Source organism: Eurytemora carolleeae, unplaced genomic scaffold (genome assembly GCF_000591075.1).
Source record: "Eurytemora carolleeae unplaced genomic scaffold, Eaff_2.0 scaffold1519, whole genome shotgun sequence".
Taxonomy (NCBI): Eukaryota; Metazoa; Arthropoda; class Copepoda; order Calanoida; family Temoridae; genus Eurytemora; species Eurytemora carolleeae.
The window spans coordinates 53,628-70,596 of NW_019397411.1; the positions used below are offsets into that span (position 1 = coordinate 53,628).

At 31.7% G+C, this 16,969-nt stretch overlaps 1 protein-coding gene across 2 annotated transcripts; it reads left to right on the plus strand.

Moving 5' to 3' along the window:
* The first annotated feature begins 301 nt into the window (after positions 1–301).
* Positions 302–9,548, plus strand: LOC111714140 (D-lactate dehydrogenase). Of its 2 annotated transcripts, XM_023489187.1 has the most exons (10): positions 1,894–1,981; positions 2,742–2,814; positions 3,660–3,779; positions 4,753–4,843; positions 5,261–5,455; positions 6,428–6,467; positions 6,904–7,054; positions 7,349–7,432; positions 8,392–8,565; positions 9,194–9,548. In XM_023489187.1, the coding sequence occupies exons 2-10, from the start codon at positions 2,749–2,751 to the stop codon at positions 9,281–9,283; spliced, it is 1,011 nt and encodes a 336-aa protein (XP_023344955.1). In that variant the 5' UTR covers positions 1,894–1,981; positions 2,742–2,748; the 3' UTR covers positions 9,284–9,548. The 2 variants fall into 2 exon arrangements, with proteins under 2 accessions (XP_023344956.1, XP_023344955.1); XM_023489188.1 differs by lacking the exons at positions 1,894–1,981; positions 2,742–2,814 and adding an exon at positions 302–406.
* Positions 9,549–16,969: the final 7,421 nt, after the last annotated feature.

Genomic DNA, 16,969 nt, shown 5'->3' on the forward strand with positions numbered 1-16,969 from the left:
AGATTAGAAAAACGTACTTAATTTAATAACAATATCTAATAAAAATATTAGCTTTAAATATCCACTTATTTTCAGGCGCTATTTTTCAGAACATAGGTTATTCGTAGTCCAGATTAAAACAGATTAAAATCATGAAATTGAAACATGTTTAATGTTTATATCTTCTCCTTACCTCTCCTCGTCCCAACTCTCTTCGACCTTTCCACCTCTAGTTTATAAACATGAAGGTTACAAATACTTTGTTAGGTTTCATCATGCTGTTTCTCCTGGTATATATTCATCTATACCAGGAGAAACTGAACCAGTCTACTTCTAGACAATATATCTATATATATAAGAAATGGGAGATATATATCTATTAAATACTAGATGTTCCTTAACAGAGAGAATACAGAGGGAAGCACAGGTATAAAACTAGAATATAGAAATTGGATGAGATAGGGGGAGGGCCGAGGGGGGGTCTAACCATATTGGAAGATTTTGTGGTGATTCGTTGATTCAAGGGTTCAATATTCAAGGGTTCAATATTTAAGGGTTCAATATTCAAGGGTTAAATATGAAAAGGTTTAGTATTCTAGGGTTCAATATTCAAGGGTTCAATTTATTGAAGGGTTCAATATTCAAGAGTTCAATATTCAAGGGTTCAATATTCAAGGGTTCAATATTCAAGGGTTTAATATTGAAGGTTTCAATATTCAAGGTTCAATTTTTAAGGATTCATTATTCAAAGGTTTAATATTCATGGGTTCAATATTCAAAGGTTTAATATTCATGGGTTCAATATTCAAGGGTTCAATATGCAAGGTTGGATTTTTCAGGGTTCAATATTCATGAAGGTTAAATTTTTCAGGGTTCAATAAAGGTTTGATATCAAGGGTGTTCAAGGGTTCAATATGCAAGGGTTCAATTTTTAAGGGTTCAATATTCAAGGGTTCAATGTTCATGGATTCAATATTCATGGGTTCAATATTTAATGGTTCAGTATTCAAGGATTCAATATTCAAGAGTTCAATATTCAAGGGTTCAATATTTAAAGGTTTAATATCAAGTGTTCAATATGCAAGGGTTCAATTTTTAAGGGTTGTAATGCAAAATATGGACATATTATTTATATATCTATCTGCATAGGAAAATTATGTAAATTTTACAGATGTACGTACAGCGACGGCTAGGTTTTTCACCCTTTTCTCCANACCAAACCCTAAACCCTAAACCCCTAAACCTTCCTCCCCCGCACAAATGCAGATTAAAATGTTTGTCAGTAATCATTTAACCTTGGTTCCGTAATGTGTAAACCGATTGTTAGATCCGTTTTCAAGATTATTGATATTTATGTTAATTTAGTGAATAATATTATGAATAGTGTGTGACAGTAGTCAGTGAGAGTTTATCATTAAGATTAAGGATGAGTTACGAGTACATATATAGGATGAAGAATATATAAAAGAGTGAGGATGAGTAAATGTAGGATGAAGGATGGCGAATATCAAGGAGAGGATGAGTTCATGTAGGATAAAGGATGAAGACTATGAAGGAGAGAATGAGTATAAGTAAGATGAAGGATAAAGTAGATAAAGGAAGGATGAGAATATAGAATGAAGAATGAAGAATTTAATGGATAGGATGAGTACATGTAGGAAGAAGAATAAAGAACATAAAGTAAAGGATGAGTAAATAAAGGATGAATAAAATCTGGAGAGGATGAGTATATGAAGTATATGAAGAATGAAGAATATGACTAGAGGTTGAAGAAAGCCAGGATTGCATAATATCTCCGGGTTTACCCTTGAAAGGACGAATGCTCTCTCTCTGAGAAAGTCACGTTAAACCGGGTTTGAAGCTACTCCACTAGGCATCAGCTTAGTTACACCATTCCTTCAGTCTTGTTTTACTTGTCTACTGTCTAGTGTCAACTTCTGTCTAATGTTTATCCAGACATAACTCCTGTCCAGTGTTGAATTGTGTCCAGTATTAGATTGTGGTAAGTTTTAAGGCGAGTGACATGTAAGGTAGTTGAACTGAGTATGCAGTGTTGTGGAAACTTCTTTCGGATTCATTTGAGATATATTAAACTTTTTAAAGATATGTAAATCCTGAGTTTGAGCGCAAATTCGACGTTCAAAGAAGTTTTCCACAACACTGCATACTCAGTTCAACTACCTTACATAGCCGGTCACCCCTTTAAATAGAGTACAGTTTAAAACAATGGTTTAGCTAGTTTTTAGGGGCAAAAGTGTCTATTATAGTTTTAACTATAGTCCTATGCTAACTTGAGTCTAGCGGTTGATCTACACAACAGTATCTAGTTTTATCCAGTTTCAAGTAGTATTTAGCAATGATAAAAATTAAGTGTCTAATGTTCTATCTAACTAGAGTTGAAAAGTGTCTAGTTTATAGAGTCTAGACATAATTATTGTCTAATGTCTAGCCTGTAATAATATCGTGTATAGTTTCCTAGGTTCTGCATGATGTGAAATGCCCAGAATTTTGAATCTATAATGTTACGATTAATTTTTACTTTATTGTAATAAATATATCCTTTCAGTGTTTACTACTATTCATCCCTGTCTTTANCAAAAGATGGATATCTCTTCTGTTTTATATCCTATCTTAATTTTCCTTGTATGTTTCCAGTTCGAAGTTCTTCTTTTTCCTATTTTAAAGTTTTCTTTGTCATTTTTGTGCGCCAAGGTGGCAAGGATGTATTTTGAAGATTTTTTTAAAAGTCGAAAATATCTTAGTTTAAAAATGGGTGATTTATATATTCTGAATACAAGATGCCATCTCACACATACGCTGAAAGAAGCTTTTGAGGTATTCTTTTTTAACCTAGTAGAAATATAGTGAAATATAGTTTTTAAAATATACTAAGGAGCGATGTTTTTTAAGGGGTTTGCATAAAAATAAGTTGGAAATTTTTGTTGAACTGATGTCTGAAATTGCAATTAAATTCTTTTTATCGCATTCAATTTAGAAATTGAAAATATCTAATTTAGAGAGGGGTGGGGGGGGGGGGCTCATGACTATGCACCCACCCTCCTGGAGAAGTGAAAAATATGATTTACACTTTTTAAGATTCGAAAATTCAAAAAAATAAACACCTGAATTAATCATTAGATTCATATCAAAGAAAGGAAAATTGTATTGTTTCAAAAATCCGGTAAAACTGGAAGTCAGTTGTACTTTTTGTACTTCTCTCATAAAAAGATTTTTGAAAGGTCGTCTTACTTTATGTTTTTTTGTAAAATCCTTTTTTTCAAACAAATTAACCTTAGATTTATTCTGTTTTTAGACTGGAAATTGGAGTTGTAATTATGTTAACTTGAAAACCAATTTTTAAAAGAGAAGATTAAAAACATCCAAACAAAAGAAATTATACTTTACGTACAGGATCTTGCCATCTCACCTTTTTCCTTTTATATCATTAATATCATTCTATACCACCTTGATTAACATTACGTTTAATATGTACCTTTACACTGTACACTGTACAATGTATACATACATTTATATTCAATTCTCATTCGTCTATTCATGGGCCAACTAATTAAAACATTCTACTCTAGCTAGGCGGGTCCAAACTATATCATAAACTGTGATATATTATTTGTATTATCTCGTATTTTGTAGTTGAAAATAAATTATGAAATGTTGTTCAGGCCCGTGGGTTCAAGGTGAAGGTATCCGAAGAGAGTGGAGTGTCTGATGAAAACCTGAGAGGAGGGAAGGGGTTTACAGCTATCTGCATATTCGTTAATAAGAAGATCGAAGCAAGACAGGTAGACAGACATAAAAACCAGATAGACAGATAGACAGATAGACAGATAGACAGATAGACAGATTGACAGATAGAAAGATAGACAGATAGACAGATAGACAGATAGACAGATAGACAGATAGACAGATAGACAGATAGACAGAGAATTGCTGGTAGATTGTAGACGGAAAGACAAATAGACCGAGAGACGTAAAGAGAGGTAGTCGGGTAGACGGATAGATAGACTGATATACAGACTGATAGACATTAGAAATATGGACAGATCTTCAGAGATATACGTACATAGTAAAGATAGATAGATAGAAAGATGAAAAATAGACAGATATACAGTAGGCAGATGGACAGATAGACATATAGTAAGGTGGACAGATAGCCAAACCAGACAGATAAAAGAACAAATTTGGAGATAGACAGATAGGTAGATGGACAGAAATATACTAATATACAAACAGAGAAATTGATAGACTGCTAGAAAAATAACTAGAAGCACTTATAGATATTTAGAGGAATAGTTTTCTTTTTAAATGGGACACATTCACAATTATGAAGATTGGACAAGACAATTAGACAATTAATTACATATAAAACTGGACGTCAAATTTAATAAATAGCAAGAAGTAGTTGTACTAACTTTGTCTAGTTAAATTACTTTCCTAATTCTTTGTCTCATCTTTAAGAAAGTAGTCAAACTATTCGTACTTTTCTTCAATATCTATATAATAAAGCTTTTGCTCATGTATATATGTATATATTTGTATATTTAAATGTTAGCTATAGCTGGCCAAACGGCTGAACCAAATTTGCTTAAAATTTAATTAGGGAATCCATGGTTGTCCGGGGGTAGAATTGGCTAAAGAAAATTAGAATTTTTATCTTCAAAAAATAATAATTTTTTTTTTTTTTTAACTAGATTTTTTATTTCACGGACAACGCCGGGCACTTCAGCTAATATCTAATATATATATAAATTATAGGTTCCTATTCTGGTAGAGAATGGAACTAAACTGATCCTCCACTGTTCAGCAGGATATGATAACTCTCCAACCGTAGAACTCAAGGCAGCAGGTAAATAATGTAACAAGATCCTATATTATAGGTATATAATGTAACAAGATCCTAAATTATAGGTAAATAATGTAACAAGATTCTAAATTATTTATAATGTAATCAGATCAAATAAAAAAAATCAGCAGATATGTCTGATTTTGGCTGGTGGAAATACAGTAAGTATACTTACTTAGTTATTCGTGCTTTTTTAACAGTGTACTTACTTGGTTATCCGCACTTTTTTAACAGTGCACTTCTGAATTAGGTATCCACACTTTTTAAACAGTTGTGCTTACTTTGGTATCGGCACTTTTTAACAGTGTACTTACATAGGTATCTGCACTTTGTTCAGTGTCCTTACTCAGGTATTCGAGCTTTTTTAAGAGCGTAGTTGTAATGAAGTATCCGCGCTTTTTTAACAGTGTACTCACTTAGGTATTCGAGCTGCTCGAGTCCCCTCATACTCTCCTGGAAGTATTGCTGAGTACGCTATAGCCCAGATCATGGCTCTAGCCAAGAACACCCACATGTCCTACGTTATGACCAAAAAGGCAGATTTTGATATAACCAGCCTACAGTGCTTACTGCTGGAGAATAAAACCTGTGGTATTATTGGAACTGGTCTTATAGGTAAAATACTATAATTGGAGTTCCCTTTAATCACTGCTCAATTTTTCCATATTCTGATTAATGAATTTTTCAAATTTGTTATCATTAGTCGAAATATATATATATATCTATATAGTTGTTCAAAGAATTAGGACTACTGAGGATAGTCATGAGGCGTGAAACATTATGTTTAGTATAATTCTTTTTTAATAAAATGTGAAGTTTAAAAACTGGAAAATATATACAAATATATATAACAGTTTTGTAGAAGTGTAGGACTGCAGAGTTCTCAATACCGTATATACCAACGGAGATTTATATTTCAGTTTTTAACTTCACATTTTTATTAAATAAAATTTTATTATAATATTATATATAATATTAATTAAAATTTTAGTTGTCCAAAGAATTGTAACTACTAAGGATCGTCATGATAGACGTGAAACATTATGTTTAGTATAATTCTTTATTTAATAAAAATGTGAAGTTAAAAACTGAAATACAAATATATATATATATTTATAGCTTTCAAACAATGAATATAGGAATTTTTGTGTTCAAAAAGCTCAAGGATGAATGGAATTTAAAGAAAAAATTCATGATATTCCATATTTTATAAATCCCCAGTTCATTATGAAAATTTTAAAAAAAACTTTCGCGAAGGAGTGCTTGGAGCTATTAATGTATAAACCAACAAGACTTTGATTAAATTATTCAATCTCAATCAAAGAGAACTAGATTATTTTTCAACAATAAATAATCCAATTTAAATTTAGCTTTCAAAATAAGTGCTTAACTCCTATGAAATAATTAAACCTTGGATATTTGATCAAAACCAACGAGAAGTGTAAAGTTTTATCCGAAGGCTGTCCAATTTTTAACCAAATGAGATCTAGGCTGTAAAATATTGAAAACTTAAGAAAGTAAAATTAAAACTATAAAACTATAAATAATTTCTGTATCAATTGAACATAATGTTGTTGTTGTTTTCAGGTAAAAAGACCGCGGAGAAGATTTCTGGTTTAGTTGAAAGGGAAGGTTCACCAAATATTGACATTAATCACATATTTTGATAATTTAATAGAAAACCATTTTTTTGGAATAATGATAATTTTCTACCGTATAGGGAAGTCATTGGTGGCCGCTGGGCTCTGGATGTCTTGTTCGCAAAACTAGTTTGGCGAACTTTGGGTAGAGTAAAATTTCCCTAACTTCTGTTTGAAGTATTTGTGTAAAGGGATTGAGTCTTTTCCACAAACTCGAATTTTTAAACCTCTTTATCATTTTAACCTAATAGCGTAATCCTTTGATATTTCAAACTTAGACTATTTGATTTAACAGAATGCATAGTTTGAAATATCTAAGGTCTACGACATTTGGTTGAGAAGATATAAAAATTAGAAAATACGATTTTGTTTCCAAGAATCATTTCCATTGTTAATAAGTTTTCAATATTTGCTGTTGGTCAGAGTTGTGTGCTTTGACGTATACCCAGATAAAGAATGGATTGGTTCTCTCCGTAACGCTGAATACACAGACCTGGATACTCTCTTCAGAACTTCAGATTTTATTTCTATCCATGTCCCACTCCTTCCTCAAACCCATCATCTGATCGACGAGGTAAAAACGAGATAGATTTACCAATTATTTAATCCAACCTTTCATATTTACTGGAAACCTTTCCGGGAAAAATAAGAAAAAAATACCGGATGAACATGATGAAATATGATTCATTATGTCCTGAGGCCGGTTTCTGTATAGTCAATCTTAAACTCTTGATCTCAACATCCAGTTTGAGCACTTTTTAAATTTGAGGATAAATGCTTGATCCCCTAATTAAAATGGTCCCTGTTGTTGAGTTGAATAACCGATTATTTATCTTTTAAAGAATAAAAAACTAATTCTTATCTTTAGGACGCATTCTCCAAGATGAAGGATGATGTGGTTCTAATAAATACTAGCAGAGGAGAAATAATTCATCTTCCTTCTCTCATCAAGGTATGTTTACTCCATCTATATAATAAAGCTCTTCGCTCATATATATATATATATATATATATATATTCGTATGTATATATGTTAGCTATAGCCAAATGGTTGGACCAAATGTGCTGAATTTTTTTCAAAAATCGATTTCTTATCCGATGGTGTAAACCTTTGATATTTTAAACTTTGGTTATATAATCTAGCTAAATTTCTTATTTGAAATACCAAAGTTCAACAACATCAGATCGCAAAGATATAGGGACAATCAAAAAATTTGAGTTTGAGGTAAGTTTTCATTTTTGTCGCCCTCGTTTCATTTAAAGCTGGTAATCATTGATTGTATCCGCAATGCACTATAGTTTCAGTAAAAGTAAATATTTCCATTTAATGGTAGCGCCGACTGAAGGATTCATAACTCTGACTGAATAATGAGATAAATAGAAATATAGATGTTACCACCATACTATTTCTATTGGTTCAGAATAGACAACAAACACATGAATGAACCCTGATTGGATCAGGCTCTAATGAACTCGGCATCCAGGAGTGAATGCTTGTGTCCAAATGTCCTAGCCGTAGCGTACACCAATTGAGTTATACACCGCAAAACTCGTCGTATGAGTCAATTACCCTTTCCAGCCTTGATGAGTACTTGGGAACAATATAAAAGTGTTCCCTTCGAAATATCACATTTAGAATTGGTAAACATTTGGAACCTGGAGCCTACCTTGGATAAAAGGAACTACAACTACCAAGTTCAAACTCTTATTTTCTAATCCATTTAATCTTTCAACCTGATGTCGCAATCTGTTGATATTTCAAACTAAGAGTTTATCTAAATCAATTGCTCAAAAGTTTGTAACTCTAAAGATCTGCAAGGATTAGAAAATTAGAGATATTCTTTGGAAGATTATCTAAAACCGGTGTTGATCAACATGAATGTTTAGACTGTTAAATAATAAAATTTGCAGGCGCTAGAGTCGAAGAAGCTGTGGGGTGTTGCCCTGGATGTGTTCGAAGGTGAGAAGAAGTACATCTTCCACGATAAATCCAAAGAAGGGTTCCAGGAGCACCCTGATCTAGCTAAGCTGGCAACCTTCGAGCATGTTATTCTCTCCTCTCATATTGCCTTCTATACAGACCAGGTATGTAGATTTATTTGTAACTATTTAATGGGATTGTTCACATATTTGAATAGTTTTAAAGGGATAGTTCACATATTTGAATATGTTTAAAGGGATAGTTCACATATTTCAATATGTTTAAAGGGATTGTTCACATATTTAATCATGTTTAAAGGGATTGTTCACATATTTGAATAGGATTAAAGGGATAGTTCACATATTTAATCTTCATGGGGTTTGTTACCAACTTGAAAAACAACAAAATTCCTCAATTCTTAAAATTAGGAATAACTGAAACTTACTTACTAATCAAAGATGCCCTGAAAGAGACTGTCATTTTAATTTTAAGGTACCCTCAATTTCAAAAGGGTTCTGTCCGATTCACAACTGACACTTAAGAGAATCCACAGTTGAAAATGTTTTAATTGGAAATACAGCTCAAGGAGGGTCATTTAAAATTATGTAAAAGAGTTTATGCTTTATATGATAGATATTTGATGGATAGATGGATATATCTAAAAAGATGGATATATCTACCTACAAAAGATGGATATATCTACAAAAGATGGATATATCTACAAAAGATGGATATATCTACAAAAGTTTCAAATTATCGGCCAACACTTTCTCTAACAATGTTCTTTTCTAGGCTGTAGAGCAGATAACAGCTAAAACTCTAGACAACTACGAGGCGTTTATTGGAAAAGTTGAAGAAGATAAAAAATCATTTATATGCTGAAGAAAAAAACATCACTTAGTTATGTTATAGAAAATAAGCATTAGTATTAGTAAGGTCGAAAAATATTGAAAATAAAAACAACATCAGTTGTTTTCACCATAAGTTCTGCTTTGACGGATAAAAATATTTTTTTTTTCGGCTTAACCCATTTTCTTCAGATTACGCAACCTAGATGTATTGTACTTCAATGTTTCTTGTTTACCATGACAGATAAAATTAAATGTAATTTATTGTTAAAATAATAAATATATTTGTTGTATCGGTATATTCAAAATTGAATCGTGAATGAGAGTCACTTGAAATTATTCGAATATTTGTTTTTCATTTCGAAATGCATACAATTAGGACAAAAATTTTATTCAATTGGACCCTAACAAGTTTAAAGAAACGCGCGTATTAAAAATAGGATCGTATAAAAAACGAATTTTAGTACTTTCTTCAAACTTAAACCTTTTAAATCATTACATCTTTTCAACCTGATAGTCGTAGATTAATTAACAATACAGATATTATGAACAAGAAACCATAAATCTAGAAAAGACGACATCTAGCGTTCTATCTGTTTTGTTAATCAAAGTGTTTCAACCTGTGACCTTTTTTATCTAATTTAATAGTTAACTAAACTTCAGGTTTTAAATGAATCGTTATTGTTCGTATATTGCTCATGTAAACGTATGTACTAGAATCACTTAAAGGGACTGTAAAGGAAAAATGAAAGGGGGTAAAGGCTGAAAGCTAATCACTTTAGCTCTTGATCGCGACTGATGAAAGTTCTATCTGATGTTCCTATCTCGAGAAATTGATAGAAAACTGTAACAAATTTATACGAAAATTCATATATATACAATTTAGTATAGAAATGGTAGGTTTAAACAGATCATATTCAGCAAATATGCAACCAATCTGAAAACGAATATATCCCAGAGAAACCTAATAGTAATTTAGGTTTTCTCCAGGGGGCGGAAACGTCATGTATGTGTGTCTGTACCAAAAGAGTGTGTGTCAGTTTAAAGTACCGAAGGTGTGTACTGCAGGTTTATACAGTACGTAAGAATCTCGGTATTTGTATATGTACAGCCTAGGAGAGTACATTTGTTTATTGTTAATTGTTTAATATACATGTAATATATTATTTACATATTTTAGTCAACACTGTAAAGCCAAATTTTCATGCAAAGTATATACTTTGATTAAAGTTTACAATAAACTACTCGTTATTCAAGTTTAATTATAATCGACGACATTGTTCTACAATGTCCTTGACTGTAGTCATGAGTGTGTGTCTGTAACAGAAGATTGTGTGTTAGTTTAAAGTACTGCTCTGCAAAGCAGTGCGACTGGCTTTCTCATGCCAGACCAGCGCCATTTCCTTTCCCTTTATTCCTATACCCTGGTTTTCTCCGACTATTATTTTATAAATTTTATTTTTATTTTAAATAGATGTAGGTGATTATAATTTACGTATGACGTCGTCAGAACTCACAATGGTAATGCAGTATACTGGTCACGTGATACAGACAGGCCCACGTGACTAGTATACTGCACTCTCATTGGTGGGAGTTTTGCTGCATATAAAAATCCGGTAAATCGATTTTCGACTTACGCTCAAATAATTGGTTGTAACATAAAAAGTATGAGGCCTAGAAAGAAAAATTTCACATCATGAAATAACTGAAATATAGAGCTTTCGAATGACACCTTGATCGTAATGACCTTGAACGAAAACTGTTTCCTCAGTTACTAATACCCCTACTGCACAGTTTTTTTGAGACACCCTGTATATGAATTTTTGTATAAATTTGACTCAGTTTTATATCCATTTCTTTAGACAGGAACATCAGATATAAATTTCATAGGTCGCGATCAAGAGCTAAAGTGATTAGCTTTCAGCCTATACCCCCTTTCATTTTTCCTTTACAGTCCCTTTAAAATTGAACTTTTTTATCTTGATCATGGTTAAAATTATTGTAAACTTAAAAAAAGTGACCCTCCAATCTCCATGCATGAAAATATAGCAAAGACCGATAAACAACGGTACCCTGGAGACCTTAATCGGATCAAAAACTTGGAAACGTCGTTTTATCACTTTTTAAGTGTTAAATTCTGATATCTTCTCTTATGTTTCTTTTAAACAAATTATGCTCAGGTCAGTATTCACTGAGAAACCACAAATGAAAATTAACGGTTCAAATAATCTAAAAAACTAATAAATCTAATTCGTCCTTGTTTAGACAAACATTTCAAGGATACCGTTGTAAATCGGGCATTGTAATCTTTGTAATTACGCTTACAGGTGAACTTTCGAAAATTGTTCTGCAAGTCCTATAAGAGATGTTCTTGCGTAGATTCTAATCATGGAAGATGACATTTCAACTTGCTGCTTTCTCAGAAAAAAAACTGTTAAAGTTAATAACAGAATTTCAAACAAGTATTTACTGTAAGGAATATGCAGCAATTTCACTTATTCAGTTTAATGGGTCTGCTTGCGTCTAAAATGTAGTCTTCCTTTGCCAGAGTTTTCTGGTTATCATGCTGCATATGAATATTATAAAATAAAAGATTAAGTTAAAATTCAATTTTCTTAGCATTTGAGACTAAAATGAAAAGTTCATCAGTTTATTGTATGCCACTACAGTGAATCCCAGATATATGAATACATAGTAAGAGTTTTTTTATAATGTCGTATTTACATATTTAAGATCAAATGCCTCGTAAAAATGTGTTTAATATTAATATATCAATTGCATTCATATTTCAGGGCTATTAATTTACCTTGAAATAAAATAAAAAGAAGTTTCTTTAGAATTATCCAAAGACGCGGTCTAAGTTTAAATTGAAATTTTTTGTTGTTTAACGGAATTGCGCAGTAATTAACTGCATTTATTGCGTGCCATAAGGTTTAAATTGAATATGGTATAAAAAAACTAGAACACAAACGCAAGAAAGTTGGACCAAATTGCGCGCTACAACCGCAATTTTGTTACGTTTATTCCGTAATAATTGCGTGCAAGTAAAATCCACTTGCGTTTGAAACGCCATAAGATTAAGAGTACGATTAATTAGTTTTTTAAGATTAAGTGAGAGGAAACCTTAAACAAGATTACTTTCTAAATAGATTTATTAAGGGAGAGGAAACCTTAAACAAGATTACTTTCTAAATAGATTTATTAAGGGAGAGGAATCCTTAAACAAGATTACTTTCTAAATAGATTTATTAAGGGAGAGGAATCCTTAAACAAGATTACTTTCTAAATAGATTTATTAAGGGAGAGAAAACCTTAAACAAGATTACTTTCTAAATAGATTTATTAAGGGAGAGGAAACCTNAGGTTTTATTCGAATAGAAGCCTTATAAATAGGTTTACTCTAATAGAAGCCTTAAGGGTAGGTTTCATCCGAATAGAAGCCTCAAGAGTAGGTTTTATTCGAATAGAAGCCTTATAAGTAGGTTTAATCTAATAGAAGCCTTCAGAGTAGGTTTTATTCGAATAGAAGCCTTATAAATAGGTTTACTCTAATAGAAGCCTTAAGGGTAGGTTTCATCCGAATAGAAGCCTCAAGAGTAGGTTTTATTCGAATAGAAGCCTTATAAGTAGGTTTAATCTAATAGAAGCCTTCAGAGTAGGTTTTATTCGAATAGAAGCCTTATAAATAGGTTTACTCTAATAGAAGCCTTAAGAGTAGGTTTCATCCGAATAGAAGCCTCAAGAGTAGGTTATATTTTAATATGAGCCTTAAGAGTAGGTTTTATTCTAATATGAGCCTCAAGAGTAGGTTTTATTCTAATATGAGCCTTAAGAGTAGGTTTTATTCGAATATGAGCCTCAAGAGTAGGTTTTATTCGAATATGAGCCTCAAGAGTAGGTTTTGTTCTAATATGAGCCTCAAGAGTAGGTTTTATTCTAGTAGAAGCCTTAAGAGTAGGTTTAAATCTAAGAGGAGCACTTATAGAGTAGGTTTCATTCTAAGAATGGTCTCAGAGAAGCAGTTAGAAAATTGGTTTCATTCCGTAAAGTGTTTTTAAAAGTTTTTGTTATTATGCATGCATCGTTCTAAAGTGAGCCATTTTGTAAGTGCACTTAGTTTCATTTACATCATCAGTTTTTGGATATGACACTTCCGTCAATTATCAATTTATGTTCTGTGTTTTGTACACCCTAAGGAATATGGATATAGATTATACATAGTTTTGGACACCCTTTGGAATAAGGATATAGATTATATGTATATAGGTATGGACACCCTTTGGAATAAGGATATGGGGTATATATAGTTTAAGACACCCTTTGGAATATAGATATAGAGTATACGTAGTTTTGGACACCCTATGGAATATGGATATAGATTATACATAGTTTTGGACACCCTTTGGAATAATGATATGGAGTATATATAGTTTAAGACACCGTATGGAATATGCATATAGATTATAAATAGTTTTGGACACCCTTTGGAATAAGGATATAGATTATACATAGTTTTGGACACCCTTTGGAATAAGGATATGGAGTGTATATAGTTTAAGACACCGTATGGAATATAGTTATAGATTATAAATAGTTTTGGACACCCTTTGGAATAAGGATATAGATTATACATAGTTTTGGACACCCTTTGGAATAAGGATATGGGGTATATATAGTTTAAGACACCCTTTGGAATATAAATATAGAGTATGCGTAGTTTTGGACACCCTATGGAATATAGATATAGAGTGTAGATAGTTTTTGACACCCTTTGGAATTTAGATAGAGTTACGTAGTTTTGGACACCCTTTGGAAGGTGTGGTAACAGTTCACCCCATCAAGTTTCACCCAAAACGTTTCACCCAATTTTAGGTGAAATAACGTTTCACCCAATTCACGTTTCACCCAATACTACGTTTTACTGAAATTACGATTCACCCAACAAATGTTTCGTCCAAATTACACCTACTAAAGAGTTTCACCCAATTTTTTATTCCTCTAAATACATTGCACATGAATTTATTGACCAATTTCCGATCATAACTCATAAACTTTTGGAACGATTTGCCTCAAATTTTGATTGGTTTTGAATCGTAGGAATCTTCTGAGATGGGTAAAAAAATTCTAATCTGAGTGGGTCGACTCATATGTATTATGTACAAACATAGCTGGGTTCCCGAGCTAGTCAAATATATTAATGCATATTGTTGTAAATCCACAACTTTTGTACTCAAAATCTGCGAACCACATTTGAGCTCAACATGGCGGCGCAGTTACATGTAGCTAATTACATAAATGTTGAAAACGGAGGATATCTTGGCCTGGACCAAGCTACAATAGCTGGTTACAGTCAGGCGTGCCAACCCAAACTGGTCTAGAACTGAACGTCGGTCAGTCTGGATGGAAAATCTTAAGGTTGCACTCCAAACCTTCAATCCAAACTTCATCGAGGAGTTCATGTTTTGACTCCGAGAGGATACCTAACTTGAGCAGTACTAGAATAAAATATCAACTGTGTCCTTATGTATACAACTTTTATAAATTCAAAGATAAAATTTTTATAAATTCAAAATAAAATTGGTAAGAAATTTTTTTCTTGGGGGCCCCCCCCCTCAAAAAAGATTCATGAAACTCTTAAAGTAAGTGTAGTCGGGCGAAACGTGAGTTGGGTGAAACGTTATATGGGGTAAAACGTTATTGGGTGAAACGTTTTGGGTGAAACGTTAATGGATGAAACGTGATTGGGCGAACTTTGGAATATAGATATAGAGTATACATAGTTTTGGACACCCTATAGATATACGCTCTATGGAACATGGATATAGAGCATAGATAGTTTTGGACACCCTATGGAATATGGATATAGAGTATACATAGTTTTGGACACCCTATGGAATATGGATATAGATCATATGTATATAGTTTTGGACACCCTATGGAACATGGATATAGAGTATACATAGTTCTGGACACCCTATGGAATATGGATATAGAATATGTATATAGTTTTTGACACCCTATGGAATATGGATATAGATCATATGCATATAGTTTTGGACACCATATGCAATATGGATATAGAGCATATGTATATGGTTTTTGACACCCTATGGAACATGAATATAGAGCATACATAGTTCTGGACACCCTATGGAATATGGATATAGAATATGTATTTAGTTTATATACCGGAAATTTTGGGAATTCTTATTTATGAATATATAATAAACAGAGAGTTTTACTTTAGAGACTTACTAATTGAGTGTTACAAACCTAGTTATATTTATATCTTTATATCTTATTTATTTTCTTTAATAGAAGTTTTTTTCTTCGGAGAATCTGGATTCAATCAGAAATGATTAGAATTCTATCAAAATATTGTTCGAAGGACATGTTTTGAAGAAAATTATATAATTTCCCAGGATACTATGGACTATATATGCCTGCATTAAGTTTATTGAATTATCATAATTCTATCTCATTATTATTCAAAGGAATTGAGCCTTCGTCACAAACCAATCTTTCTAATCTTTGCAACTTGATGGTGTAAACCTTTGATATTTTATACTTAGGCTTATGATCTAACAGAATTTAAAATTTGAAATATCTAAGGTCTGCGACATTGGGTTCTAAAGATAAGGGATTAAAAAATCTTAGTTTCTGACAAAATCTCAATTCCTTAACACTAATAGACATCAGCTTCAAGGTGACATAACTAAAAGAAAATTATGTTTTTTTTTATATTATGGATCTCTCTAATTTCCAAAGTTGGTTTCTCATCTTATTCATGTAAAATCTGATTTATTAACCTTTTTTATTTAAATTTCAAAGCTTTTCAAATATTTGGAAGCAAAAATAAAGAAATAGGAAAATTCCAATTTGAGGCGAGGCTCCCTTGATGTAAGTGTTTATAATATTACATTCTTCTAATTAAAAATATCCATTTTTTCAACAGAATGATGTTCTGTCATTTACTTGTTATACATCTTTAAATTAAATCCCAAGCTGTAGGTTAATGAACGAATTTATAATGTTAATGAAAATTTGTCAATTTTAAACTAAACTAAGAAAAAAATGAATATTAATTGAAACTAATGTTAAAATATTTGCAAGTAGATAACTTTGGTAATAAATTTGAGTTCTGAATAATTTTAAATTAGGTATTATAATAAATGCAATAATATCCTTTCAAAAGAATATTCGATCCAAGAAGGTGAAACTATTTCCTTCGATATTTTAGTAGTTTAAATTAACCCGATGATAATTGTAGGAAACGGTGATTAAATATAATTGTAAGAAACGGTGATTAACAATAATTGTAAGAAACGGTGATAAGCAATAATTGTAAGAAACGGTGAATAACAATACTTGTAAGAAACGGTGATAAACAATAATTGTAAGAAACGGTGATAAACAATAATTGTAAGAAACGGTGATAAACAATAACTGTAAGAAACGGTGATAAACCATAATTGTAAGAAACGGTGATAAACAATAATTGTAAGAAACGGTGAAAAACAATAATTGTAAGAAACGGTGATTAACAATAATTGTAAGAAACGGTGATAAACAATAATTGTAAGAAACGGTGATAAACAATAATTGTAGGAAACGGTGATAAACAATAATTGTAAGAAACGGTGATTAACAATAATTGTAAGAAACGGTGACAAACAATAATTGTAAGAAACGGTGATAAACAATAATTGTAAGAAACGGT

What these genes read in the sequence shown, in the direction of transcription:
- LOC111714140 (XM_023489188.1), top strand. Translation starts at nt 341, where the DNA reads ATGGGAGATATATATCTATTAAATACTAGATGTTCCTTAACAGAGAGA. An exon ending in TATTGGAACTGGTCTTATAG is followed by an intron (nt 5,456 to 6,427) that starts GTAAAATACTAT and finishes TGTTGTTTTCAG; the next exon opens with GTAAAAAGACCGCGGAGAAG. An exon ending in ATCTTCCTTCTCTCATCAAG is followed by an intron (nt 7,433 to 8,391) that starts GTATGTTTACTC and finishes TAAAATTTGCAG; the next exon opens with GCGCTAGAGTCGAAGAAGCT.